This window comes from Paroedura picta, chromosome 10 (assembly GCF_049243985.1).
Source record: "Paroedura picta isolate Pp20150507F chromosome 10, Ppicta_v3.0, whole genome shotgun sequence".
NCBI lineage: Eukaryota > Metazoa > Chordata > Lepidosauria > Squamata > Gekkonidae > Paroedura > Paroedura picta.
In genome coordinates, this window is record NC_135378.1 from 14,794,552 (window position 1) to 14,814,894 (window position 20,343).

General features: G+C 50.6%; 2 protein-coding genes and 1 long non-coding RNA gene across 5 annotated transcripts in view; 2 read left to right on the forward strand and 1 right to left on the reverse strand.

Annotated features, from left to right (window-relative positions):
* Positions 1 to 9,151, forward strand: CLRN2 (clarin 2). Its single transcript, XM_077301378.1, has 3 exons — positions 1 to 253; positions 7,344 to 7,523; positions 8,192 to 9,151. The coding sequence occupies exons 1-3, from the start codon at positions 1 to 3 to the stop codon at positions 8,455 to 8,457; spliced, it is 699 nt and encodes a 232-aa protein (XP_077157493.1). The 3' UTR covers positions 8,458 to 9,151.
* Positions 232 to 16,871, reverse strand: LOC143819581 (uncharacterized). 3 transcript variants are annotated; one of them, XR_013225010.1, is made up of 5 exons: positions 16,703 to 16,871; positions 8,154 to 8,403; positions 7,255 to 7,516; positions 1,875 to 2,512; positions 232 to 379 (listed from the first exon to the last, which is right to left on the reverse strand). It is a non-coding gene; the product is annotated as an uncharacterized LOC143819581 (long non-coding RNA). The 3 variants fall into 3 exon arrangements; XR_013225009.1 differs by lacking the exon at positions 16,703 to 16,871 and adding an exon at positions 14,786 to 15,091; XR_013225008.1 differs by lacking the exon at positions 16,703 to 16,871 and adding an exon at positions 11,318 to 11,423.
* LAP3 (leucine aminopeptidase 3) overlaps positions 15,481 to 20,343 on the forward strand; it is a 28,084-nt gene continuing 23,221 nt past the window's right edge. The window contains exon 1 of the mRNA XM_077301376.1: positions 15,481 to 15,648. Within this exon, the coding sequence (XP_077157491.1) occupies positions 15,541 to 15,648 (108 nt within the window). The 5' untranslated portion in view covers positions 15,481 to 15,540. The remainder of the gene's footprint in view (positions 15,649 to 20,343) is intronic.

Below are 20,343 nucleotides of genomic sequence, written 5' to 3' on the forward strand. Positions count from 1 at the left end.
ATGCCTGGCGTCTTCAAACAGACTTTGTTTGCATTAATTTCCGCATCGAGTTTTGCATCTTTCCTCTTGATCCTCGTCGCAATGGGCACCCCGAAGTGGATGACAGGCAAAATCCTCTGCAAGACGGGAGCGGAGCTGGTGAACGCCACAGACCCCGAGCTGGTCAAATTCATCGGGGAAATTTACTATGGACTCTTTGGGGGCGGCAAAATGCGGAAATGCGGGTTGGGCGGAAGGCGTTCCAAATTCACAAGTAAGTAAGATGTTCCTTTTCGTTTCGAAGTGGAAACCTGCACGTGGGATGGGCTAATGAGTGGCAGGAGATCTGAACTCTTGTTCTCTGGGCTCTGTTTTAGTTGGGATTTTTCTCTTTCTAAAACTGGAATGTAAAATGTGAGTACATTCTTAATATTCTTGGAAGAACTGAAACATTGAGTGGTGGATCAGGGAGCCACCTCGAGATGGGACCTGGGGATCCCCTGGAATTACAGATCATTTCCTGACTACAGAGATCAGTTTCCCAGGAGAAAATGGATGCTTGGGAGGGTGGATTGAGTGGCATTGTACCCCCTGAGGTCTCTGACCTCCCCAGGCTCCATCCTCAACCCTCCAGGAACTTCCCAGCCTGGATCTGGACACTTTACTCCCACTCCCATTGCAGGGGGGACCTGGCAGCCCCAGTCCCAGCCCCCTCCCGGGTTGCACAAGCAGCAGCCCTGATAAGGACACAGGGAGAGCTTGCAGCTAGTTGCTCATCCCCATCACACGGCCAAGGAGGGGAGAAGGGCAACCTGCAGCAGTTCCTGTGGCCCGCTGGCAGGTAACTTGCCAATCAAGGCCCACTGGCAAAGATCCACTTGAAAAGGGTCGCTGAAGTGGATTGAAACTGTATTATTTAGTGTGTGCAAAGGCCTCTCTCTCTCTCTCAGACTAGGGATGCCAGCCTCCTGGTGGGACCTGCAGAATTCCCCCAGGGTTGCCAATCTTCAGGGGGTGCCTGGAGATCTCCCGGAATTAGAGCTGATCCTACGGTGGGCAGGGTGGAATAGGGCCTGCAGGCCAAGGAATCAGATGCCTGAACATTTTGTGCGGTGGGAGGAACAGTTGCCTGTGGCCAAATTCTTCTCCTTCCCCCCCTCATCCTCCCTCGGTCGCTGACACTTGACCCCTAAGAGCTTTGATTCTGAGGCTGAGAATGTTATCTCAGAAGAATAAGACTTAGGTTTTATACCCTGCTTTTCTCTACCCGAAGGAGTCTCGAAGTGACTGACAATCACCTTCCCTTCCCTCTCTCCACCACAAACACCCTGTGAGGTTGGTGGGGGTGAGAGAGTTCTGACAGAACTGCTCTGTGAGAACAGCTCTGACAGAACCATGACTGGCCCAAGGTCACCCAGCGGGCTGCATGTGGAGGAGGAGTGGGGAGTCAAGCCTGCCGCTCCATATTAGGAATCACCGCTCTTAACCGCTACACCAAGCTGGCTGCTAAATCTTCAGCGCCCACAATGGCCATAGCCAGAGAAGGAGGTCATTCTCGTCTAATTCTGAAACTGGAAGCTTATCTGCGATGGAACAGACCTCAAATTGCAGCCCCTCTGAAGACAGATTAATTACATTATAGTCAAAACAGAAGCCACTGATCGGTTTCTTAGTGGCATTGGAGAATGATTGAATTACGCAGACTGGTCCTGAATAGAACTAAACTGTTTAAAATTAACCTTCCATTGAGTTCTGTTTCTGTGTTTTTATGAGATAAAAGAGTTCTCCTTATGGGGATATTTGGTTAATACAGCAGAGTTTTGCCCTCTCAGTGTGTGGCTGAGTGGCGTAAATAAATCTCCTAAGAAGTATTTTGCAAGAAACCATAAACTCACATTGATTCAAGGAGATCCAGAAGTTCACATGCAGGGTGCAGTAGAAAGGAGAGACGACTAGTCAGAAGAGTCCTTTCCCTATTGCAAATGGCCAGCCGGTCTGGCATCAGGTGTGGGGGGCCATGAAGGCATTGTCTCTGCAGGAGAGATTTGCACAGACTTCGTCTTCAAGGAAGGCCACGTGCAGTGAGTGGGAGGACAAAGGGGGAGAGGAAGGGTCAGAAGGCAGCTCCTAGGTTAAGATAAAGAGAGGTATCCCATTCAAGGGTTGCCAGGTCTGTTGGACCAGCCGAAAGGGGATTGGGGGGTGATTTATCAGAAGCAGGAAGGCACTAGAAATAAATACGGCGTGCCTATCTCACCCAGACGCGATGTAGGCATGTTGGAGGTGATACTCTTCTTTGTGGGCAAAACCTCTATGGTAGAAATAGCCTTCTACCATAGAGTTTTCCCCCAAAAAAGAGGACACACTCACCTTGATATAGAGGCTAAGAGCGGCGGCTTCTAATCTGACGAGCTGAGTTTGATTCACCGCTCCTCCACATGCAGCCAGCTGGTGACCTTGAGCTCATCACAGTGCTGTTCTCTCAGAGCAGGATTGCCAGGGCTTTCTCAGCCCCACCTCCCTCACGGGGTGTCTGTGGTGGGGAGAGGAAACAGAAGGTGAATGTAAGCCATTTTGAGACACCTCAGTAGAGAAAAGTGGCATATAAGAACCAACTCTTCTTCTTCAGTCTCACTGATGTGCCTAAATCACTTCTCGCTGAAATAGACATGTTGCATTTATTTTGGCTACCAGCTTGTTTTTTGGGGTGAGGGGATTCCCCTGCTTCCTGATAGCTCTGAATCGGGGGGGGGGATCCCCTGCCCCCACCTGGGGACTGGTAACCCTAGAGATAAGGACTGAATGAGAGCCACAGAATAAATGAGAGCCAGCTTGGTGTCGTGGTTAAGAGTGGTGGCCTCTAATTTGGAGAACTGGGTTTGATTCACTACTCCTCCACAGGCAGGCAGCTGGGAGACCTTGGGTTAGTCACAGTTCTCTCAGAGCTCTCTCACCCCACCTATCTCACAGGGGAGAGGAAGGGAAGGCGAATGTAAGCTGCTTTGGGACTCCTTTGGGTAATAAAAAGTGGGGTACAAAAAACCCAGCTTATCTGGTGTCTCTCCCCTCCCCATGTCCAGGCATGTTGAGTCACTCCAGCTCCCCTCTATGTTGGAGGATCTGGCCAGCAACCCCGCCTCAGCACCACATGCGTATTACTCTGATTCAGCCTCACTTGGAGTACTGCATTCAGTTTTGGGCACCACAGTGGAGGAGGGATGTTGACAAACTGGAGCGTGTCCAGAGGAGGGCTACAAAGATGGTGAGGGGTTTGGAGACCAAGATGTATGAGGAAAGGTTGGGGAAGCTTGGTCTGTTTAGCCTAAAGAGGAGATGACTGAAAGGGGATTTGATAACCATCTTCAAATATTTTAAAGGGTGCCATATAGAGGATGGAGCAGAATTGTTCTCTCTTGCCCCAGAGGGACAGACCAGAACAAATGCGATGAAATTAATTCAAAAGAAATTCCATCTAAACATCCAGAAGAAGTTCCTGACAGTTAGAGCAGTTTCTCACTAGAGCAGGCTTCCTCGGGAGGTGGTGGGTTCTCCATCTTTGGAAATATTTAAACAGAGGCTGGATAGCCATCTGCTGGAGAGGCTGATTCTGCGAAGGTTCAAGGGGGTAGCAGGTTACATTGGATGAGCGAGAGGGTTGTGAGTGTCCTGCATAGTGCAGGGGGTTGGACTAGATGACCCAGGAGGCCCCTTCCAACTCTGTTATTCTATGATTCTATAATGGGACCATCAGCATGGAAGAGAAGGCCTGATTTGCAGGATTCTTCACTCTCTGGGGCAGAACAGGCCTGCAGGCCGTATTCTACCCTGCCCACCCTATGGCTTTCCCCAGTACCTGGAAAACTCTCTCTCTCTCTCCCCCTCTAGTAACTTTGCTGCTGCCACCTGACCTCTGTACAGGACTGCCCACTGAGAGGGTCAGGACTCCCAGCTTCCCTTCCAATTTCTGAGGCCTTGCCTCTGGGCCATTCCACATGAAAATTCAGTGCAATCATCACCTGCTGTTGACACTTTACATTCAGGGTTTCAGACAACACCGTAAGCCTCCCGCCCCCTCCCAGTGCTGCTGTTGCTACATCTGCCAATTTGTAGTGATAGCAGTGTAATCAGGAAAAGTGGATTCACCTGGCACAAATCCTGACAGATGCCGCAAGCAAGTGTCCAAGTAAAATGAGGAGGCGACAGCAGTATTCGTTATGTTATGCTGGGAAAATGTCCTGCCCTTGCAAGCCCTCGGCCAACCAGTTGCAATCCCACTGCCCAGCGACTGGTTGCAATGGGAACACTTTACTGCTTTGTGTGGCCCTGGAGGAATTGACCGTTGCCAACTGCCAGCCTTTCTCTTGACACTAGGGGGGGAAGCCTCTAGGTGGGACTTGGGGATCCCTTGGAATTCCAGGTCATCTCCAGGTACAGAGATCCATTCCCCTGGAGAATTGTATGCTTTGGAGGCCGGACTCTGTGGCCTTGGACCCCACTGAAGTTCCTGTCCTCCACAGGCTCCATCCTCACATCTTCAGGAATTTCCCAACCTGGATTTGGCAACCCTGCCCGCCTCCCTACCAGTGGTCTTTCCTGGCACCTCTTTTGTAATATTGTTGTTGTTGTTATTTTATTATTTTAACATTGTCTGAGAGGTCTATGTGGTACAGAGAACCATTACCGGCATTCAAAGTTATGAAGTATTTATTTGATAGAAATTTATCATAAGCGAATTTTTAGCACAGCACCTGATGGAGCAAGAGATTCAAAAAGAACTGGGTAAAACGCAAAACATGTATAGAGGGACACTCCATACATGTCCTACCAGATTTTTAAGTATAGGACAGGCTCCTTAACTTAGGAAATTACAGATCTCTATAGACTTCAGTTGAAGTCTACTTCATCTCTCCAGGAGAGCATATGGTCAATGGCTAACTACTCTAGACCTCAAGAGATCTCTCTGCCTGTTTCTCCACCCCCTGACTCAGTCAGGCCAGGGCTGAATCTGCACATTTATTGCAATCCCAGGTCGATTCAGTCCCTGCCATCTCCACTGAATGCTATTTCCATTCTGATTTTGTCTGATTTAAATTTTCCCTCTGCAACAAGCATGATTGATCTGGAGTGACCCTACCTTTATCCTGCAATATCCTAGAGTGGATATAACCCTCAATCGGATTGAGAAAGAATGAGAAAGCATGCAGAGCTCTGCCTGTTTCGAATTTGTTCCTAAACTCCATGGTAGAGAAGCCCTGATTGGCCAAGTTTCAGTTCCTCGTTCCCAGGCTGCAAGCTTACCTTAAAAGGGAAGCCCTAACTTTTCTCAGCAGAAGCTCCAGAAGCCTAAACTTCTCTCAGTAGAGATTTGCCTCTTGGTTTTTTCTCCCTCCTCTACTGTCTCCAATTCTCCCCCACCCCTTCAAGAAAAGAAAGAGGTTCCTGCTGCGCTTGGCTCCCCACTCCCCTTCTGAGCTTCCCTAATCAAGTGCAGAACACTTTTCTGTTTCAATGGGGGGGGAGGAAGACCCGAGTTCAAATCGATCTGGATTCAGCAGGATCCACAATGGAATAAACAAAGTAAGTGCAGATTCAGCCCAGGTCAGATCTTCCTGAAGACTCCCTAGTATTTCATTCCTCCACATCTGTCTCTTGCTTGGAGAAGGTGGGGCTTGACCATCCCATTGTCTTTAGCTAGACCTTTTGGTATTTCTTAAGAAGTCGCTGAGGACAGTCTGGAAAGCCTTTGACTAACTCCCTCATCCCTTCCTAGGGGGGAAAAACTTATTAAAATGCTCAATTCAAACCTCCACAGAAAAACTGCATTTCTTCACATCCCTGGAAAGATTTGAGTACATCACATAATTGGAACTCACACTTATCAACCTCCTTCAAAAGGGCTATGCATGTAACAGCTTCTGTTACGTGCAAAGTGGAAAGAAAGCCATGAGTTCCTCTGCCTTCACCAGGAGGTAGGGTTGCCAAAACCAGATGGGGAAATTCCCACAGGTGTGGAAGCAGTGTCTGTGGACAATTAGGGATGCCAGTCCCTAAGTAGGACCTGGGGATCACCTGGAATTAGACCTCATCTCCAGGCTAAAGAAATCACTTCCTCTGGAGAAAAGGGCCGCTTTGGAGGCTGGACTCTATGGTATTGTGCATAGCTGAGGGTCCCTGTCCCGCCCTCCCCCCAACTCCATCCACAAATCTCCAGTAGCTTCCCATCCTGGATCTGGCAACCACATCCTCCCCATCCTCTGCCTGTGGCCGGGGGGGGGGGGACCTGACAACTCTATGGAGGGTGGAGTTTGAGGAGGGGAAGAAGATCAGTAGAGAACATGATGCCGTGGGACCCATCCTCCAAGGGTGCCATTTCATGCAGGGGAGCTGATCTCTGAAGTCGGAAGATGAGTTGTAGTTCTGAGAGAGCTTCAGGCTCCACCAGGAGGTTGGCAACCCTACTAGTCCAATAAGCACATGCCCTCGGCCTTTGAGCAGAAAAGAGCTTCTCTAGGCCATTGCATATAGGGAGGGGGTGAGGAAGGTGCTGGTAATGCCTGGAAAATCTCATTTCATTGTATCTGAGGAAGTGTGCATGAACCCAAAAGCTTATACCCAGAATTTTGGTTTTGACCTTTAATGGCCTGGTCTCAGTGTATCTGAGAGACCATTCAACTCCCTATGCCCCTCAGAGAGCTCTTCGCTATGTGAATTCTAACAGGCTGGTGATCCCTAGCCCATGCAAAGAACACCTGGCCTTGACCAGGGCTAGGGCCTTTTTGATCCTGGCCCCTGTCTAGAAGAGCTGATGGCCCTGCCAGAGCTATCGCAGTTCCGCAGGGCCCGCAAAGACGGAGCTCTTCCGCCAGGTGGTTGCTTGAGGCCACGGCAAGGAAAGTAGATTTTCTTGTTCTGCACAGGAAAATCCAGCTGCCAAAGCACATTGAAAGTGCATTATCCTATGTGTGCAGAACAGGCCCTGGTTCCATGCCTCAAGGTGTTTAGTTATTCAGATGTTTGGAAATTTGACAAGGGGCCATATAGATTTTCCTTGCCGTGGCCTCAAGCAACCACCTGGTTGACCTGGTTGGGCTGAATGGGGTTAATAGAGGGCTTGGGTTTTTTTATTAGTGACTGTTGCTTTTGTGATTTTATTGCGGTTTTATTATCCTGTTGTGAACCCCTGCAAGCCGGCTGGTCCAAGAGTGATGTTCAACAAGTTGAATGAACGAACGAACAAACAAAATAAACTTTGTTGGTCTTAAAGGTGCCCCTCACCTGAATGAATCCAGGTGTCAGCGTCTTTCCAGCGAACCCTCCATGGACACACGTGTGACAGCTTCATCTTGTTTCCTTTCCTTTCCCAGTATTCCCGCAGCTGGTGAAGCATCTGAACACAACCCTCCATGTGTTGATCATCTTCTTCCTGTGCACAGCCTTTTCTTTTGCCCTGGTCAGTTTGGGATTCTGCATCTTCAACATCATTAAAGTCCCCTCTCGGGCCATTCAAGGTCCGGCTGGCATCGCCTTGTGGAACTTCCTTGCAGGTAAAACAAAAAAGAAAGTTCCCTTTAAATTAAAAACTAACTTTCAACCATGGTCAAGCAAATGATGGACATAACAGCCGCAGCTAGTCAGACCCGCTGAATCTATTTTTGCTGATGAAGCATATTTTAGACTACCAGGCGTGGCCAAACTGTGGTTCCCCAGATGTCCATGGACTACAATCCCCATCAGCCCCTGACAGCACATGCTGGCAGGGGCTCATGGGAATTGTAGTCCATGGACATCTAGAGATCCATGGTTTGGCCTCCTCTGGTTTCCTGGACCCCACTGGACGTGGGGGATTCCCCACCCCAAGCCCCACCTCCTGCTGCCAATCAGTTGGCCAAACAGGGCCTGTTACACTGGTTTTATTATTCTGCACCCATTCCTGTAAGTTGAACCCAACCTTTTTCTTCTCATTGGGATTAGCCAAGTCAGTAGGCACCAACCCAGACTTCTCATCTTAATAAGACGTTTTGGAGCCAAAAAAAATGTTTTTTTGGTGGGCCACCAGTTCCAGAAGTCATCTGCCGACCTGTTGGTGCAAGAGACTTCACAACCTGTCCCTCACACCCAACCAAGCCTGTAGCAGCTGAATCTGAAAACCGGCTTAGAAGGGATGGGAAATTCACCTCTGAATTTACAGGTCCTGTTTCCAAATCTCTTGCAGGGGGCTTCGCAGTCCTGGCGGCGACGAGCTTTATGGCTGCCGTCAAACTGCATCATCTCACCGAAAGGATTGCCAATTTCCGAGAAAACATCTTCCAGTTTGTTGTCCTGGAAGAGCAGTACGAAGACTCTTTTTGGCTCTGCGTAGCGAGCGCAGCAGTTCATGGGGTGAACCTGCTCTTGGTTGCCATCAGCGGGATTCGCTTCCCAACCCTGAAGACGAAGACAGAAGAAGCGAACGTTACAGCAGAAGACATCATGTATTAGCCACCGGTCCTCTTGAGCATGCCCCCGATCAGCACTGGACTGGCACGATCCTGCCCTCTGCACTATTAGGAAGTGAACAAGGAGGAGGCATCATTGTAGGGGAAGACCAGCTCTCGGTCGGCTGGTTGAGACAAGAGCCAGGGGTCCAAGGCCCGCAAAACATCCAGCAAGGCACTGTCCACTTTCTGTTGAACTCCCAGGGAGGTGGGAAGCAATGCAAATCTTCCTTCCAGGGAGCCCAGAGCAAACTGAGCATTCCCTTCCAGTTTCCTGGCTAAGGGTCTTGCCTAAGGACTCTCCAACATCCTGGGGAACTATGCAGAGCCCAAGCACAAAACTAAGCAGATGGCAAATTGCTCCCATTTAATAAAAAGTTATCCAAAAACATTCAGGAAAATCACTCGTTATAGCCTTCAAGGGACAGTACAGCTTCAGAGTGCAGCTGATGGATATGTCTGTGTGGGGGGGGGGAATGTTCTCCCCACATAAAGGTTTCCATGCGTCGGGGATAGGGAAATTTTCTCCTTGAGATCCAGTTTATGTCCAGTGTATCTCCAGGCATATTTAAATAGCAGGTTTTTACATAAAGTGGTGTCATATTGGATTGACCACCAGAGGGAGTGAAGGGAACGGTGCAAAAGGTAAAGGAAACTTTCTGACTTGAGAGTTATGTGAAAAGGAACTGAAAAAGCAACTAAAACACGGGTAGTCAAACTGCGGCCCTCCAGATGTCCATGGACTACAATTCCCAGGAGCGAATGCTGGCAAGGGCTCCTGGGAATTGTAGTCCATGGACATCTGGAGGGCTGCAGTTTGACTACCCCTGAACTAAAAGGACATTCCCCCGACAAAGCGCATGGGGGTTATTCAGCCATTAAAGATCCCTTTCCCTTTGCTCCCTTTCTTTCTCTTTGGTGCAGCCCCCATTTCTTTTCATTAAAGGGAGCAAAACATGAGCAGAATAGATCGCCCGCCTGAAGAATTTACGAGCAAGGAAAATGCAAATGCACACAAGCCCTCTGTCTGCTGGACCATTCTGGCATGGTCCAGTCCCTGAAAGGATTTATGGAAAACTTCGTAAGTTATTTACAGGGACCTTGGTAAATTATGAGATGCAGCAGAAAGTGGGATTGATGCTGCTCTGCAGAGTAAATTCAAGCTATCCCACTGTGGGCAAGAACTGATTATGGGCCTGGTTTATTAACATCCGTCACATAATGGATTTTTCACTGAGTGGGTCCTGGGCTTTGAGGGGGTGGGGACTGTGCCTCAGTGAGAGCTTGTGGGAAACTCATGGCCCTGGGGTTGCAGCATGGATACAGGGTTTGGACCAGGGGTAGTCAAACTGCGGCCCTCCAGATGTCCATGGACTACAATTCCCAGAATTCGCTGGCAGGGGCTTCTGGGAATTGAAGTCCATGGACATCTGGAGGGCCACAGTTTGACTACCCCTGGTTTGGACATAACTGTGTTTAAGAAACAGAAAAGTTACCAAAAATGCAACCCAAGATGTGTTGACAAAACCAGCAATATCAGAAACTCAGACACTTCTTTCGAAAGTGTTTCAAATTGAAGAAGATATTTTAAAATTGTTTTTCCTAGTTTATATTCAAAACGGGGATTGTATACTTGGGCATCTGAATAGCTAAACTACTAATGTATTAAAAGCAAATTCTTGATGCCTCATTTTATAGGCTCAGTGAACTATTACCGTATATACTCGCATATAAGCTGACCCGCATATAAGCCGAGGCGCCTAATTTCACCCAAAATGCTGAAAAACTTATTGACGTGCAAATAAGCCGAGGGTGGTGTTTGGACAGTGTTTTGTTTCTTAGCCGGGTGTTCTGTTCCCTGCACTTTCCATGCCTCCCTCTAGGGGCGCTTCCTCCTTCTGCTCTTTGTTCAAAGAGCTTCAGAGCTTCCTGCAGCTTCCTGCACATGCTGGCCTCGCTAAGGCAGAGAGAGGGGGAGACTGTTCTTTCCCTTCCGGGTTTGCTGCGTCTCTCCTTTGTTCCTGCTTCTGCTCTTCAGGCAAGTATGCTTGTCTCCCACCTTCCTGTCTTGTCTGGCAGCTGTTTTTTTTATACACAGAATCATAGAGTTGGAAGGGGCCATACAGGCCATCTAGTCCAACCCCCTGCTCAACGCAGGATCAGCCCAAAGCATCCTAAAGCATCCAAGAAAAGTGTGCATCCAACCTTTGTTTGAAGACTGCCAGTGAGGGGGAGCTCACCACCTCCTTAGGCAGCCTGTTATACCCGCATATAAGCCAAGGGGGACTTTTTCATCTTAAAAAAAGGGCTGAAAAGCTCTGCTTATATGCAAGTATATACGGTATGTCGTAACACTTGCATACAAACCCGAGAAGAAAACAATTGCAACTATTTAAAGAGATTATAGTTTTTGACACACGTCTGAAACTTTCAGGTCTTAAATGAAAGAAATGGTTTATAAAATAACTCAAGCTGAGAACAAAAGGATGAAGAAGAAATAAGCAGAATGTTGTCACAGAAAGAAGCCAGTTTCCAAGCAGGAGGGGTTCCCGGTTGACATTCCCTTGCAAGGTTTATTTTTGCCCTCATCTTTTAAGTGATTGTGGTCTTGTCCAAAAGCTCACACGTCTATGTGCCGAGATTTGCATTTTGGATTGTCTTTCCACACTTGTTCTCCCCCTGCCCACCGCTCATTCTGGAAAAGAAATATAAACAAGCAGCCTCATGCTCTATTATGCCACAGCCCCGCTTGCTTTGGCTATAAAGTCAGGAGATAAAAGGCAGGAAATAAACCCCTCTCCAGCCTTGTGCTCCTTCATTGCCTGCTGGAACCTCGTGACCGCTGCTCCCCTCCCCCCTCTTACCTTCTCCAATCAAGTGGGAAGGAGATTGCAGCCAGACAATTTAGTGTAGAATACAATGTCTGTTTCAGTTTGGGAAAAACAGTCGGAAGATTGATCAGAATTCAGCAGGATCGACAACAGGAAAAAAAATGTAAGTGCAGAACCAGCCCAGATCACAAATGTTGCCCACCTGGCCTTTTTCCACCTATGCCAGGCATAACTGGCACCCTACCTCTCTGCTTCTGGCCTAGCCAGGGTGAATCTGACTTCTACCCTGCATACTAACTAATTTGCATGACCACGCCCCCCGACTATATAAACCGAATTGTAAAGTAGGGGAAGGGGGGGGGAGTTTCACCTTGCCTCAACCACACTTCCCTCCTCTAGCAGCTTTTCTTTTGTTGTCTTTCTCCTAAGGAAAGCCACTTCTGGGCTCAGGAAGCACCATTAAGGTGGTTTGCTTGCCTCCCTCCTGCCCACCCATGTTGTGCTTTAGGTCAGTGTTCCCCAACCGGTGAGGAACTGGACTCAAAAAGTCCCTGAAGTTGTGTTGATGAGTCAGGTCGTTCTGCCTTAGGGCCTCACATTCTTAAGTATTGCACAAACCGTCTTTTGTACATCTCGAGGGATTTTCTGGCTCATCTGGAATTAATGCACTGTGCAAGTGAGAGCCAGTCACAGCAGCACATGTGAGCCTTGTGTTTACGTGGGTGACATGATCAAGGCCAACAAAGCTGGAAAGAGAGGGGTTTTTTTAAGTGGAGATTTTGCTCTCGAACTACAGGGGCCAAACTGCATATTACAACTGTGTCCGAAGCTTCTACTACAGAGGGGAGGAATGGTGGGGAGGGGCACTTAACCCTTTCCCCACCCGCCCCCCCCTGCCAGATCCCAGAGTCTTCATTTTTTTGCAGGAAAGGTGCATTTTATCCCACCGGTCTTCCAGGGAGCTTAACCTCCACAATTCTCCCTCTAGTTTTGTCCTCACAACAACCTGTGAGTGTATGCGGCTGGCCACAGGCTTCTACAGCTGCGTGGTATCTGACTCCACGGGTCCCTTGGTGGCACTGGGACATACTGCCAAGCTGTAGCCGACTTGTGAGGGCCACCGTGGGGTTTTCGAGGTCAGTGAGACTCAGAGGTGGTCTGCTCTTGCCTGCCTCTGTGTTATGTCCCTGAACTTCCTCAGTAGACTCTCATCCAAAATCTAACCAGTGTCAGCCCTGCTTAATTGGGGCCTTCCAGGCCTTTAACAGTGGTGGAATCTACCATCAGCCCACAGGGCTTTCAAAGCAAGACAGAGGTGCTTGGTCAGTGCCCGTTTCTGGGTCACGGCCCTGGTATTCCCTGATGGTCTATGAACTTAGGCAGATGGTGAGTGGGTGGGCAGAAGGGATGTGCCAGTGTTTATCTCTTGTGGCCCTTCCTTGCACACAATCAGAATTTCTCATCCCCACTTTGAAATAGTAGGTGAATTTCCCCCGGGCCAGGCTGGATTCTGGAGATTTCTGGTGGGGGGATTACTTTGGCATGAAATTGAGGTCATTGTGGGTCGGCAGGAAGTTGTGAGTTCCTGCATTTTGCAGGGGATTGGACTAGATGACCCTGGAGGTCTCTTTCAGCTTTATGATTCTACTAGTTTCAAAGCCCCTTTATAAAAGGGGGTTTTGAAAGGGGAGAAGGCATCAGTCCGGGAGCAACTGCGAGCCGCGCTGCGCGCGGCTCGCAGTTGCTCAGGCTGGGAATCGGATTGTCTGTCCGATTGTCTGTCGTGAGGAAGGGTCCAACCCGGACCCTTCCTCATCACGGACAAAGCCCACCTCTAGGGGGCTTAACGAATTATATAGTCCGTGGCGCCCGTGGCGCCACGGGCTGTTTAAAGACTAGCTTCAAAGCCCGTTCCTTTGAAAAGGTCCCCTCCCCTGGTCAGGCAGCTTATGGTGGCCTTGGGCAGCAGCTCGCAGCCAGATCAAGTGGGGCGGGCGGGGGCTGGGCAGCTTGTAAGCAGGGCTGGAACAGAGCTCCTTAGCAGTCAGCTAGTCAGCTCCTTAACAGTCCTTAACAAGCAGTCAGCAGGCCAGAGGCCCTCGTCAGCAGGCCCAGCCTAGCAGGCGAAGAGGCCCTCGTTAGGAGGCCCTCCACCACAATCCTTCGCCCAGGGCCTCTCCCCTTACCTGCTGCTGGCTCCAGGCACTGAGGCGTCTGAAAGCAAAAAGACAGAGGGCGGGAGCTGCAGGGGCAGAGCCAATCAGGGCAAAGCTGGCTGCACCCTGATTGGCCCTATTCCAACAGCCGGACATGTCCCAACCCCTAAGCTGTTTCATAAATATATAGAGAGACAACAATGGATAAGGATGATTCTCCTACCCAAGCACTAAGCAGGGTGGACACAGCTTAGGAAAAAAAACTTTTTTTCTACTCTGCTTTTCACTACCTGAAGGAGTCCCAAAGTGATTTACAAACACCTTTCCCTTCCTCTCCCCACAACAGGCACCCTGTGAGGTAGGTGGGGCTGAGAGAGAACTGCTCTGGGAGAACTGTGACTGACCCAAGGCCACCCAGCTGGCTGCATGTGGAGGAGCGGGCAAACAAACCCAGCTGTCCAGATTAAAGTCTGCCACTCTCATGCTGTCCTCGGAGAGCTGATGAGGTCAGGTGAGGCAGGCCGCCCTCACGGCATAATTGCACGTAATTCCTTCAATAAGCGCCAGACATGTCTATGCCCCATGAGAAAACTCTGGAGGATGCTTCACTTATAAGCAGAGCTTTCCTGGAGGGAAGTCACGTACAGAAAGCCATGCAATTATGAGTTCATAATATTAGTCCAGCTGAGGCACATAAACAGACAAAATTAGTCCCCTGTAAATATTTAGGTCATTTCCTGTATGCTCCATAGTAGGTACACAAATGGTCCTTCTAAAATGCCACGGACGGTCTTCCAGGGGCAGTCTAACTGCGGCCCTCCAGATGTCCATGGACTACAATTCCCATGAGCCCCTGCCAGCGAATGCTGGCAGGGGCTCATGAGAATTGTAGTCCATGGACATCTGGAGGGCTGCAGTTAGACCACCCTGTATTCTGAGTGAGTAAAACCATGTCTGAAAAAGCATTTCACTCATTCCAAAAGAGCAAATTATTCCCAGCAAATTTGCTTTATTCATCTACTTCATTTGCATCCCACAGCTTACAATGTTCTCCAGCCCTCTTATCTTCTATCAACACTAACCCTGTGAGGGAGGTTAGGCTGAGACTGTGTGACGGGCCTAAGCAAGCTTCCATTCCAGCCTGGCTCCCCCAGATTCTAGTCCAGCACTTTAACCCCGCACCGCACTGGCTATCTCCACTCATTCATGACAAAATTTGCTATAGGGTTGCCCTAAGAAAACTCCCTGGGGGAAAAACAGAAAAGGGTTTCCTCTACTTGGAAAACTAATTAAAAAAAAATAGCAGGCGAATGACAATCTTATCATCCGTGCAATTATCACTCACCTGCTATTGTCATTTCTTTGGGGACCAGGAGCGGCTATGAGCCACCTGTCTGAGGCAGGGATGCTCTGCCTTCCTGGCGCTTGGACGGGGCACCAGTGGGAGGGCACCTGGCCTCCCTGGTGGGCCTCCTGATTGGCAACTGGCTTTGGCCCCCGTGCCAGCCAGCAGAGCCTGCTCCAAGGCGGCTTTTCTTATGTCATTCAGCCTGTGGAATCCCTCCCCTCTCCAGATGGCCTCCTGCTCTACCGGGACAAAACTTGCGCCCGGGGTGACCTTGAAGGCCAAGCATGCTTACTGAAGGTCAAAAGCAGGGGTAGTCAAACTGCGGCCCTCCAGATGTCCATGGACTACAATTCCCAGGAGCCCCCTGCCAGCGTTCGCTGGCAGGGGGCTCCTGGGAATTGTAGTCCATGGACATCTGGAGGGCCGCAGTTTGACTACCCCTGGTCAAAAGGGTTCCGCGCGTGCACACTGCGCCAGAGCCACCCTCCAAAGCACCTCGAGCAGCGCGCCCTGGAAAGAACTTTTCCCGGCGTCTTGTCCGGCCGCCCGCCGGGCTCCCCCGCACCTGCAGCTGCAGCTGCCTAACCCGGCGGTTGTACGGCGCGCCAGAGCCAAGCAGCCAGCCAGCGAGCGAGCGAGCGCCGTGCGCCGCCGGGTTAGGCGTCCGAGCTGCGGGGCGGGGAGAGAGGGTGGGCCGCCCCCTTCCCCGCCCTCCCTTTCCCTGCCCTGGGGCGCGCCGGGCGGAGGGCGGCATGGTGCTCGCGGTGCTGGCCGCCTGCAAGCCGCGATTCCTGCAGCTCCTCGGCCGCGCCACGCTCGTCCCCATGGCCGCCGCCTCGCACGCGGCGCCCCAGAAGCAGGTAGGGCGGAGCGCGCGGCCCCGATCGGGGCTCCCCGCTGGACGCCAAGGAGGCAGGCCTCCCGGAGGGGGCGGGGGAGACGGGAGATCCCGGGAATGAGAAAGGGGGTCCCTTTGGCATTGGCTGCCCCCCCCCCGGCTCCACCCCCAAATCTCCTGGAGTTTGCACAGCCCAGTGGTTGGGGGAGACCGAGCAACCCGTCGGCCAACCAGGTGCTCTCCGCTGTTAGCTCCTGGCCACGGGATCCAGCGGTGGACTGCCACGGAATGTGGAGGTTCCCTTTGGCCACCACGGATCCCTCCAGCGGCCGGTCTGCCCCCCCTGCTGCCGAGGCCAGGCCCCCTCCCCCGGGTGGTCTCCCAGGGCTGGGTGCAGAGGATTGCTGCCTTGGGAGAGGGAGGCTGCTGGTGGGCCTCTTCTGCCTGAATCTGCCTGCCCCCTTTTTGAGCTCAGGCTGTGGCAGGAGCCCCTTGGTGGTGGTGGGAAGCGCAGTCAACCAACTTCTGGTGACTCTATTGAGTTCACAACCAAAGGGGTTGAGAAGTCTCAAAATGAGTAGTGTAAAATGTTATTGTGCGGTGCTAACGGCCAATTAAAACTGATGCATTAAAATCTCAGTCGAAAATACACAAGAATGCCCTGAGAGGCACAAAATATGCCCAGGTAACAAAATGACCTAGAACAAAACGACTGGATGTGTTCGATCCAAAACGTATCTTCTTCTGAGGTCATTTACAGATCTACACATACATATGCATAAACAAAAACACTTTCTACAGCCAGGAAGGTGGAAGACAAGTCTGTCCTACTGAGAGGTGCCAATCAGTATCCTGGGTCTCTGAGCGGAATTCATGATCACCTGTCCGTAAGCCAGGCGTAGTCAAACTGTGGCCCTCCAGATGTCCATGGACTACAATTCCCATGAGCCCCTGCCAGCATTTGCTGGCAGCGGCTCATGGGAATTGTAGTCCATGGACATCTGGAGGGCCACAGGTTGACAACCCCTGCTGTAAGCCTTGCCTGGACCAAGGTGGCTGGGTGCATCTCAAAATACCTTCTGAAGGTGCTCCTGAAGGAGTCACAGTTCTACTGCAGACCGATACTTGTGAGCATTTCTTGGCTCTTCTTGAGTCAATAATTTCTGTCTGTCCTGAATCTGTGGCCTATCAGTCTCATTAGGTGCTCTCCAAGTTCTGTGGAAGAGCAGAGAGTTGGTGTTCGCTCTGTGAGCTCCAAGGGAACCTCCTGGTGTGGCGGACAGTGTGACTTTGCCCCCTGCAAATCTGGCCAGATCACAGGGGCCAGAGGTAGGGGTTGGAGAGAGACAAGACTATGGCTTTGCATCAGCCACTGGGCAATTCCTTGTTCTGGGAAACAACGACGTTTCTTCACATTGTTCTGTTCCACGCCTGCAGCTATGGCCTAATATATCTACTTCTCATCACCCCCATGAGCAATGTTTTAATTAAAGATCATGGGGAGAGATCTGAATGTTTTAATTAATAATTTGGGTTTTTCCTGGTTGGGGACAAGTTCCATTCTGTCGAAATGCTCTGCTGACATCTCCGCACCGCCTTGCAAAGTACAGGTTCCTCTTCTGAACAAATGATTTTGACAAAAAAAAAACGAATTCCTGTGGGCAGCCTGGTCCATGTATGGGGAAGGAGGTAGCCCTCTTTCCCTGGGAAAGGGCCATGGGGTCAGTTCTGCAAGGCCAGTTTCATATTTTGGAGGGATCAAGACCTGATCTTGAATCCCCGTCTGAAGACTGCTTAGCCAGGCAAGTTTATGCATCTGCTCAGAAGGCCAGTTTTGTAGCCCATTGCCGGACTGTAAGGAAGTTAGTTAGAAAAAGCAAAAAACCTTATTATTTTTAAATTCCTTTTGTACTCTAGAATGGGGCTTGTTCTCTTTTTGAAAAGAAGAGAGGATCCTTTCAGACCCTCAGGTCAATGGATTGCAGCAGACGCTTGCCACAGAAGGACAAAGTCCGTGCTCAGAGGCAGTCTTATGCTCTCAGAAAGATAAGGAGCTATATTCAAGTTTTCCTAAGCCAGTTTCCCCTAGGTCAGGGGTAGTCAAACTGCGGCCCTCCAGATGTCCATGGACTACAATTCCCAGGAGCCCCTGCCAGCCCCTGCCTCCATGGACATCTGGAGGGCCGCAGTTTGGCTACCCCTGCCTAGGTACTGCGCCCACTTGGACAGAAATGCTGTTGCATTTATAAGTTTTTACGGAGGATTGGTCCGGGGGTCATACCACTAATTGGGGTCATGACTGGTTTCTCGTTAGATGCTCTGCAGCAACCTGGGTGTGTTGTACTCACTACAGTGTTAAAATCTGGCAAGGGATAGCTGGGCTCGAATTCATGTTTGGCCCCGAATCGAACTGTGTGCTTGCAGGCGTTCCCGGCCTTTTAAAGTTTGCAGGCACCACTGGAATTCCGGCACAGCATGAGATGCGAGGGAGCCACAAAATGGCTGCTGCACAAGATGGAGTCAGCCACAAAATGGCTGCCGCAGCTTACCTTCCACCATTCAGTGAAGATCTTTCTGCTGTCCGTAGCTGCTGCCATAGCGATGCTTTTAAAAATCTGCAAAGATGATTGAAGCCTCAGTGGTCGATCAGAAGCTTTGCTGGGAACCCTTGGCCAACTGCAGGGATGTGGAGGAGTCATGATATGTGGATAGAGCGGCTTGGAGAGAGCCATTTTGGTGTAGTAGTTAGGAGGACCGACTTCTAATCTGGGGAGCCAAGTTTGATTCCCCGCTCTTCCTCCACATGCAGCCAGCTGGGTGACCTTGGGCTTGTCACAGCACTGATAAAGCTGTTCTGACAAAGCAGGAATCTCAGGGCTCTCTCAGCCTCACCCACCTCAGAGGGTGTCTGTTGTGGGGAAAGGAAAGCGATTGTAAGCCGCTTTGAGCCTCCTTCGGGTAGAAAAAAGCAGCATATAAGAACCAACTCTTCTTCTCCTTCTTCAGCCCCTTGAGGTCAGGTTTGGGGAAGAAGAGCAGGGTGCAAGTGGGTGGATCCACACAGCTGTACTCTGACTAGAGAGTGGCTTTTGAGGATTTTGACTCGGTGGCTGTGTGACATGTTGGGGGTACGTCCCTGACATTAGGGACTCAGGTTTCACCCTCTGCTAGATCTCCACTGGCAAAGAATCCCTTCCCTTCCCCTGAATATCACCTTGTTGCCATAGCCCGGCAAGAGAGATTGCCATCTGCCCAAGGAAGTGAGCTGCCAAGAGGAAGCTCAGATTTGCATCTGGGTGGGATCCAAATTGCCTCCCCGGGCTTCTCTGGATCTCGTCAGACTGGTTGGCCCTTTTGACTCAGGCAGGGGTGACTGCCCTGCCAAGGGCTACCGGATGTGGCGGGCAATTGGAGCTGGATTGGGACCCCCCTGTGTTTGGAGCACTGCCTTTCTGCTGGAAATGCATCGTGGGGTGCGCTATGACAACCCCCTATTTTTCTTCTGAAAGGGAAGGAGAGAGGATGAGAGAAGGGTGTCCAGAAGCAGTGGAGAAGCTCATTAGAAGGCCTGTGGGGTTCCCCTCACCCACATGAGAGGGTCTGGTGCTCTGAAGAGGTTGAGGATGAATGCTCTTAGGACAGTGGTAGTCAATCTATGGCCCTCCAGATGTCCATCGACTACAATTCCCATGAGCCCCTGCCAGTGAACGCTGGCAGGGGTTCATGGAAATTGTAGTCCATGGACATCTGGAAGGCCACAGTTTGACTACCCCTGTCTTAGAATCATAGCAGTGGAAGGGACCACAGAGGCCATCTGGTCCAGCCCCCATCTCAATACAGGGGTGGGCAAACTGCGACTCTTCAAATGTCCATGGATGACAATTCCCATGAGCATGGGGCTGGCAGAGGCTCATGGGAATTATAGTTCATGGACATCTGGCGAGCCACAGTTTGGCCACCCCTGGCTTAAAGCATCCGTGACAAGTGTTCATCCAGCGGTTGATTGGAGACTGCCAGGAAGGGGAGCTCACCCCATTTTCCCGGGCAGCCGAGCCACTACTGGACCACTCGTACTGTAAATCCTGCCCCCCACCCCCAGTATCCATCCGGTAGCTTTCTGCCCATAATCTAAATCCAAACTTGCAGGTCCTGCCCTCCGCAGCCAACAGGAGATGCTTGGTGTAGTGGTTAGGAGCATGGACTTCTAATCTGGCGAGCCGGGTTTGATTCCCCACTCCCCCACATGCAGCCAGCTGGGTGACCTTGGGCTTGCCCAGGGTGTTGATAAAGCTGTTCTGAACAGCAGTAATATCAGGGCTTTCTCAGACTCACCCACCTCACAGGGTGTCTGTTCTGGGGAGAGGAAAGGGAGGGCGATTGTAAGCTGCTTGGAGACTCCTTTAGGTAGAGAAAAGTAAGAACTAACTCTTCTTCTTCTGTTCTGACTGATCAGGAATATCAGGGCTCTTTTAGCCTCATCTACCTCAAAGAGTGTCTGTCATGGGGAGAGGAAAGGGAAGGCAACTGTAAGCCGCTTTGAGACTCCTTTGGGTAGAGACAAACTGCATATAAGAACCAGCTCTTCTTCTTCTGTTTTGACCGAGCAGGAATCTCAGCCTCACCTCCCTCGCAGGATGTCTGTTGTGGGGAGAGGAAGGGAAGACGAATGTAAGCCGCTTTGAGACTCCTTTGGGTAGAGAAAAGTGGCATATACTCT